The sequence below is a fragment of the Eleutherodactylus coqui genome, chromosome 6 (assembly GCF_035609145.1).
Source record: "Eleutherodactylus coqui strain aEleCoq1 chromosome 6, aEleCoq1.hap1, whole genome shotgun sequence".
NCBI classification, from domain to species: domain Eukaryota; kingdom Metazoa; phylum Chordata; class Amphibia; order Anura; family Eleutherodactylidae; genus Eleutherodactylus; species Eleutherodactylus coqui.
In genome coordinates, this window is record NC_089842.1 from 158,594,511 (window position 1) to 158,601,574 (window position 7,064).

The following is a 7,064-nucleotide window of genomic DNA, read 5'->3' on the forward strand; positions in this document are numbered from 1 at the left end:
TTTGCTTCGCATTTAATACCTACTGTTAGGGGATACACCACAGCCAGAAGAATTATCTTCCGCTACTCTAATCTATTCACCTAACTAACTGAACCCAATGTACCTGCTCGAGATGTGCCTACTCACGGTCACTCTCTTCTTTTTCCTCTTTAAAATGTTCCTTCCTTTCTTTTCCCCCACTTGCTGAGTGTGGGAGTTCGACCACACGGACTCACACCAATCCTAAAATTTCAGTCCTGGAGCGTTTTAAAGTTTTGACTGCAGTGGCCACCCTTATCCTTTGCTTCATTCACTTTAAAAAGGAGTGCCAGAGATAGCACCATTCCAGGGGTCCCATAGAAGTGAATGTAGCTTGGGCTTGCATGCATGGCCCATGCTGTCAGAACTTTGAGCCAAGCTGGGGCTAAAATCTTGGGATCGATGAGGGTCTGCGCAATTAAACCCCCACCGATCAGCATGTTATCCCCTATTCTGTGGAGAGGAAGTAACTTGCTGAGATGGAATAACCCTTCAACAGAGGGAGTCCTCTGTTCGGGATCCACATCTCTTAATCAGAGTGAAGAGTGGTTACAAAAAGCATCTCTTGCCCTGGGGGATCTATCCTGCCCTGGATACAGGCAACATTGATTTAAGTGAGAACTGTCTAATCCTTGATTTTCCCTTTTAAAAGGCACTGTAGGGAAACTGGGCACTGACTGCCAGGATTGACCACAGAATACAACTGGTTGGTGTGAGCCCAAGCAAGGATGAAACTTTGGCATCAGCTTAGTCAAGAGACCCTTGACTAAGGATAGTCCAAAAAAGCAGTCCTTTTATAATTCACTATCCATTATTTACATAACTAACAATGGGATTTCTCCATGAGCTCAGCACAATATGATCTCAACAGCGATTAGCCCATTCAGCTGCTGGGGTACTCAGGTTGAACAAACTTCAAAACAGCAGTTATCTTATGTGTAGGCCAAACTTTATAAAAAAAAAAGAATTGACGCCAAACTAAACATTAGCAAGTTTTATTTCAGATTCTCACTTAAACTCTCAATACATATGTATGATGAACATTCCTTGGCAATAAAGAGAACGGAGATATTACAGATGAGGAAGCCTTTGGTAATTTAATATTTTCACAAAGGGAGAAAATTAAAAAAAATATATAAAACAATCCAATTCCTAATAAAGCTACAGTCAAGGAGAACCAGGCAATGCTAGAAAAAAAATTATATTCAGAAATTCAAATGGCTCCGGCTCCTTTGGTAAAAGCGCTTTGTGCAATTATGGTATATGTGTCTGGATAACAGAACGCTGTATGTGGTGAATGCTGAAGACACTTCCCTGCTGTGTGTCTTAACGGCAATAAAAAGGCACGTAACCTACATTGCCGGAAATGGCATCAATTTGGCCTCTAGTATTAATACCAAGGTTATTCCTAAACTAGGAGGATGCATAGATTAGAAAGGCCAATTATAAATAGATTTAGCACATAAAACAAAAGGTTTACCAAGACCCTCTATTCCCTCATTAAGAAGTTGAACTCTAACAATATATAACCTACATTTTATAAAATGATCTTAGCTGAGAATTCCGGTTTATTCTCCTACATCTAAGCCGATATAACTCAGACCTTGTACACAATTGCTTCAATCAGGTCTAGTTACACAGCCCCTGCTGTACATAATGGAATCCCACTTGGTATAATAATAAGGCACTAGCACTAAAACTGAATACATATTAAAAAGTTCCCCTATACAACAGTTAAAAATACAAATCTGCCGCAAACATATCCTACGGATAAGCAGATATATTCCCCACTCAAGCACAGGTGATTAATAAATAATAAAATGGTCTAATTTACAGAAGGCAGAAGATAGATTTGGCTCTAAATCCCTATATACGCAAGACATAACCTGTAGTGTCACTCACTAGGCAACCAGTGAGAACGTAGCACATCCACTAGGATATTACTTGGGATGGGGGGGGGGGGGGGGGGGGGGGGAGTTTTCAAAAGTAAAATGCTCACAAATAGAATGACCTTTCCCATGGCCACCAATCAGATTGCAACTCTCATACGGCAAGTAAAAAAAAAAAAAAAAGGTTGGCAACCGAATGGCACCAGTGTAACCATGCATACATTCACCCCCACAGTTTATCACAGCAGAGGGCTATAGCTAGCCAAAGGACAGAAAGAAAACAGTCACAGTGAAGGTTGATGCAGCAGAATACTTGCACCAGCATGAAATCGGATTATGGCAGCGGTCTGCAACCGGTAGCCGTGCAGCTGTTTGGAAACTACAACTCACAATATGTTGGGAGTTGCAGTTTCTCAGCAGCTTGAGAGCTACAAGTTGCAGACCAGTGTTATAGGGTGGGATAATTCCAGGAGAAATCAGGTAGGCAACCCTGGCAAACATAACTGAATGCCAAACGGATTCAAAGGAAATTTGGCAATGGTAATATCAAGTATACGCTTCTATCTCCAGGCTACATAATCGGGGTAAAAAAAAGGATTAGGATCTATTCTGCAATGTGAACAAAGCTTAAAGAGACTCTTTCACCTACTTTTAGCCCCATAAGCTAAGTTTATGGGCTGAAAGTTGGTGACCCGTGGAGCTCCGTGATGTAAGGGTTATACTTACATTCCCCGTTGTCCCAGCAATGGGAGCGCTGAAAGCCGCCACTCAATGCATTCATTAGCGCTGCCAAGTAGTCCACGCCTTATAAAATTAGAATGGGTGGACTACTTAGCGCAATGCATTCATCAACAGCTTTCAGAAAATGACAGGAAAGGCAAGTATAATACTTACAATCCTGGACTCAGCGAGTCACCCACTTTTAGCCCATAAGCAGCTTGCAAAGTCCCTTTAAAGTGGTTTTCTAAGAGTTAAAAACGGTTTGGTGAAGGGTTCAACCCCTGGGACCTCTGCTGATCGTTACAACAAAGCATGGTGGAGCTTGGTGACTCCTTTATTGATTATACAGGCAGTGGTACATACCAATATGACTGTGCCGGGTGCTGCAGTTCAGATCAAATAGTCTAAAAATTGATTTCATCATACTGAAGGTACCTTTACATGGAGCGATTATCACCCAAATAATCTCTGGAAACAGCTAATTTGGGCCATAGTAATCGTGGCTACCAACAAGGCAATGAGCAAGAAAGCTCTCACTTGTCGGAGATGCTTGGTATTTAGTTCACCTAAAACAGGCACTCATTCATCTATGAACGACTGCCTGTTTACAGTAAATGGAGGCGGGCGACCAGAAGAGATCTTTGGTGGTTCCACCTTCATTCTCAGAATGACTATGGCTACTGTGCCACAGTAGCTATAGTCTATGGGACAGCTGTGGGGCGCTTATGTACCCAACAGTCGTCCCGTCTAAAGGTAGCTTGAGCTGCAGTACTGCCACAAATGGATGGATAAGCCCATGTGCTTGTGTGGACAATGAAGAGGCTGCTACACCTCACCTTCTTTGCCAGCTGTTGGGAGTCCCAATGGTCGAACCCCCACAAATACACACGATATTTGACCCCCATAAAACCCTTTAAAGCTTCATTCACATTGCTGTAAAATGCTTTATGGCCTGCTTAGTTTAAATAAGTTTACGTTATACACTTCTTGGTGTAAAATTAGCTTGTAAAGGTGTGTCATAATTGACACCACGTGACTTAGCTCAGCGGTTACTGCTTATAAACCCTAAATATCGGAGTCTTGCTGGTTTAGCAATCCAAATTAAATGCCCATCATTGACAAAAGGAACACATATTATGGTATTGCATTGAAGGTCTCGATCCATGGGTTCCTTTTCATCCAAATGTAGCGCTATATCGAAATAGAAGGGTAATGTCCATATTCAGAGATACCAATCCAAAGAGCTACTCATGTAACGTAAATGGCAGAGTGTTGAAAGCTACAGATTATGCCCAATAGAAAAATCCAACCTGATTTCAGCATTTCTTCAGGCAATGGAAGAAAAAGAACACATCAAGGCACCCCTTATTCTGAAAGAGACAGCAGTCCTCCGCCTCCCTCCACTCCTTTCACTGACAGTAGGGCCCATATGTCACAGCTTTTGATTAAGCAACCAAGTAAAAACCAACACCACATAGTGGTGAAAGGAGAGCTAGCTGTTTCCAGCAGCACAAAAAAGTTAAAAACAAGAACTCTACCAAATAATACAGATATGATCAAAAAATACAAGTCGACATACAGCTTGTAAGAGTCCCAAATAGGAGAAGTTTATGATGGAATTGAAATTCCTATGTCATTTGTATTAATGCAAGTGCCTAGTAGCTATTCTCATGCCCAGCCAAGATGTACAGGTTGCTGTGAGCCGTTGGGTTTGATGTTGGCCTGCTTTCCAAGACAACGACCCTGTAAAAGAGATGTTGGTAGTCAGTATATTGTTTGAAGAATACAGAGAAGAGTGATGATGCCTGACTGAATGGGTGACAACCTTTGCAGGGGCTGTAATACATTTTTTTAAATTTCTCCAGTGACATATTTATAGGTTCTCTGTGGGACAAGTTGTATTTTCCAATGGTATCATTTAACCTACCATATAATGTATTGGAAGCCTTTTAAAAATCTTTAAGTGTTGGGGGGATGTGGGGGGGGGGCATTTTTAGGGCATTCATGGTGTAGTAAAAATGACTTTTGTTCATTTTGCCTCTCAAAACAAATACAATAAGAGTGATCAAAAAAGCCATATGTACCCAAAAAGGTACCAATAAAAGTAGCAAAAACTACAGCTTATCAGGCAAAAATCAAGCGCTCACAGAGCTCTAGCCATGGAAAAATAGAAAAAAGTTAGTTATCAGACTTTGAATGCAACGATGTTAAAAAAAATAAAAGTATATATATATATATATATATATATAAAAAATAATTTCCAAAATAAGGGTTTTTATTGTGCAAGAGTGGAAAAACGTAAAAAATAATTTAGGTATTGTCGTAGCAGCACGCTAAAAATTATCATGCTGTTCATGCTGCATGATTAACGCTGCTAAAAAAAACTCAAACCAAAACAAGCCAAAAAAAAAACAATGGCAAAGTTGAATATTATCTCTCCATGCGCTCCCCTGCCCCCTAAAAAATCATATAAAAAGGTTTTACAATGCATTATATGTACCCAAGCATTGTACCAATAAAAGCTACAGGTTGTCACGCAAAAAAGAAGCTCTCATGTGGCCATGTCATTGATTTTGAAAAGTGGAGATGAAAATCCCCCCAAATATAATTAAAAAATAAATAAATAAATAAATAATAATAATAAAAAGACAGGGAAAATACGCATATTTGGTATCCATATATCCATAAAATTCTGATCTGTCAATGTAATGCATTACTTATCCTGCACGGTGAACACAGAATCAAAAAACACCAAACAAAAAGAAACAAAAAAAGAACAATTGCGCTTTCTTGGCCCCCCTGTCTCCAAGAAAAGAAGGTACTAAAAAGAGTTCCAAAAGTCATATGTACTCCAAAATGGTACCAATAGAAAGCACAGGTCATCCCGCAAAAGACAAGGGAGCTACATCCTTAAAGCCACTCTCACACCATTTTTTTTACAGTGTTTAGCACCATGTTTCAAACGTGGCGTTAAATGCTGTAAATCACCTCCATTGATTTCAATGGGGCTTTTCAGACCAGCATTCGAACATGGCACTTCTAACACCGCGATTTTCAAATGCTGTCTGCTCTATTTTAGTGCGCTTCAGTGCTTTTTAAACACACCTAATCACCCATTGCAATGAGGACTGCGTTAAAAAATGCTGTCAAACGCATTCGAAAAAGCTTTATAACGCTGCGTTTTAACAGACTGTGTGAGAGCAGTCTAAGGGGTTAAAGCCAAACATTGCTGCATCTTTAAGGGGCTGAGAGACCCATTTCCTATAGAATGGGACTGAAAAGAACCAAACTGTGAAATGAAGAGTTTTTGGGACAGATTTTTGTTAGCTTCTTTGCCAAATTGTACACATGACTACAGTATTACCTGTCTGATCCTAGCAGGCGGAAGACTCTGGATTCATCAGATATCTCTTGTGTAACCTTAAAAACATAATAAAATAAGCAAACACATAGAATACAGATGGTTTAGGGGAAAAAACAGCTGTACTGACAAAGACAAAAGTCAGTGCTTGGATAACAAGGGTTACAATTCTTTTTAACTATGTTTTTACATTAGCTTAACCAAGACTCTTAGATAACCGCCTCCCATTATGTACCCCAACAAAGATGCCCTGCTTTCTACTGAAAGCAATAATTTTAACTGTCTAGTCACCACCACTGAGTGCACATGCTATCTGCACAAGGTATGCGCAGTTTGGACATAAATAGTTTGTCACTAACAGGTTAAACTAAAATCAGTGACCCTTTACTTGCCCAAAAGTTAAAGTTTTTCTTGTCTGTCTTTTAGTGCAAAGTCCTCTAAGAATAAAAGTAGTTGTAGCTTTAGTGGGAAGAAAAACACTCAACTCTGCAGATCAACTATTGCATAAGGAGGAAAAAAAGACCACCAGTGACCCCCAAGTATGCAGAATGAGGTCCCTGTCACACAGGTCCCCATATCTCACCTTTCCAAACTCCTTGAATTTGGGGGTGCAAGTAATAAGCATGGGGTCCCACTCTACAAATACACAGTATTTGTACAGCAGTAAGTTCAGAATATGAAGTGTTGGTGATTATTTTGGTCTCCCTAATGCACAGGGAATATGCAGAAAGTGATGTCACAGTAGAAGGATAATACACACAGTAAGGTGACAGTACCTGCACAATGTATGCAGTGACGCAAGTGCACAGTGATGTCACAGAATATGAATCACACACAAAGTTATGTAACAGTGGGATAAACCTCAGAGTGATGTCACAGAATACATGGATACTACACAACATAGTGGGAATAATGTACATAAAGTACATTGTGACACCACAGCTTAGGGACAAATATAAAGATGTCATGTGTGCATATAATGAAAATTATATTACTACACTAGAATAATGCACAATGTAATGCTGCAGAAAAAGGGTAATGCACAGAGCTGGGCTCCATAGTAAAATGTATTATAG

General features: G+C 39.9%; 1 protein-coding gene across 1 annotated transcript in view; it reads right to left on the reverse strand.

Annotated features, from left to right (window-relative positions):
- Positions 1-997: 997 nt before the first annotated feature.
- Positions 998-7,064, reverse strand: part of MAP4K5 (mitogen-activated protein kinase kinase kinase kinase 5) — a 111,259-nt gene continuing 105,192 nt past the window's right edge. Inside the window, exons 31-32 of the mRNA XM_066608074.1 lie at positions 5,992-6,047; positions 998-4,370 (exon numbers count right to left, since the gene is read on the reverse strand). Of these exons, the coding sequence (XP_066464171.1) occupies positions 4,283-4,370; positions 5,992-6,047 (144 nt within the window). The 3' untranslated portion in view covers positions 998-4,282. The remainder of the gene's footprint in view (positions 4,371-5,991; positions 6,048-7,064) is intronic.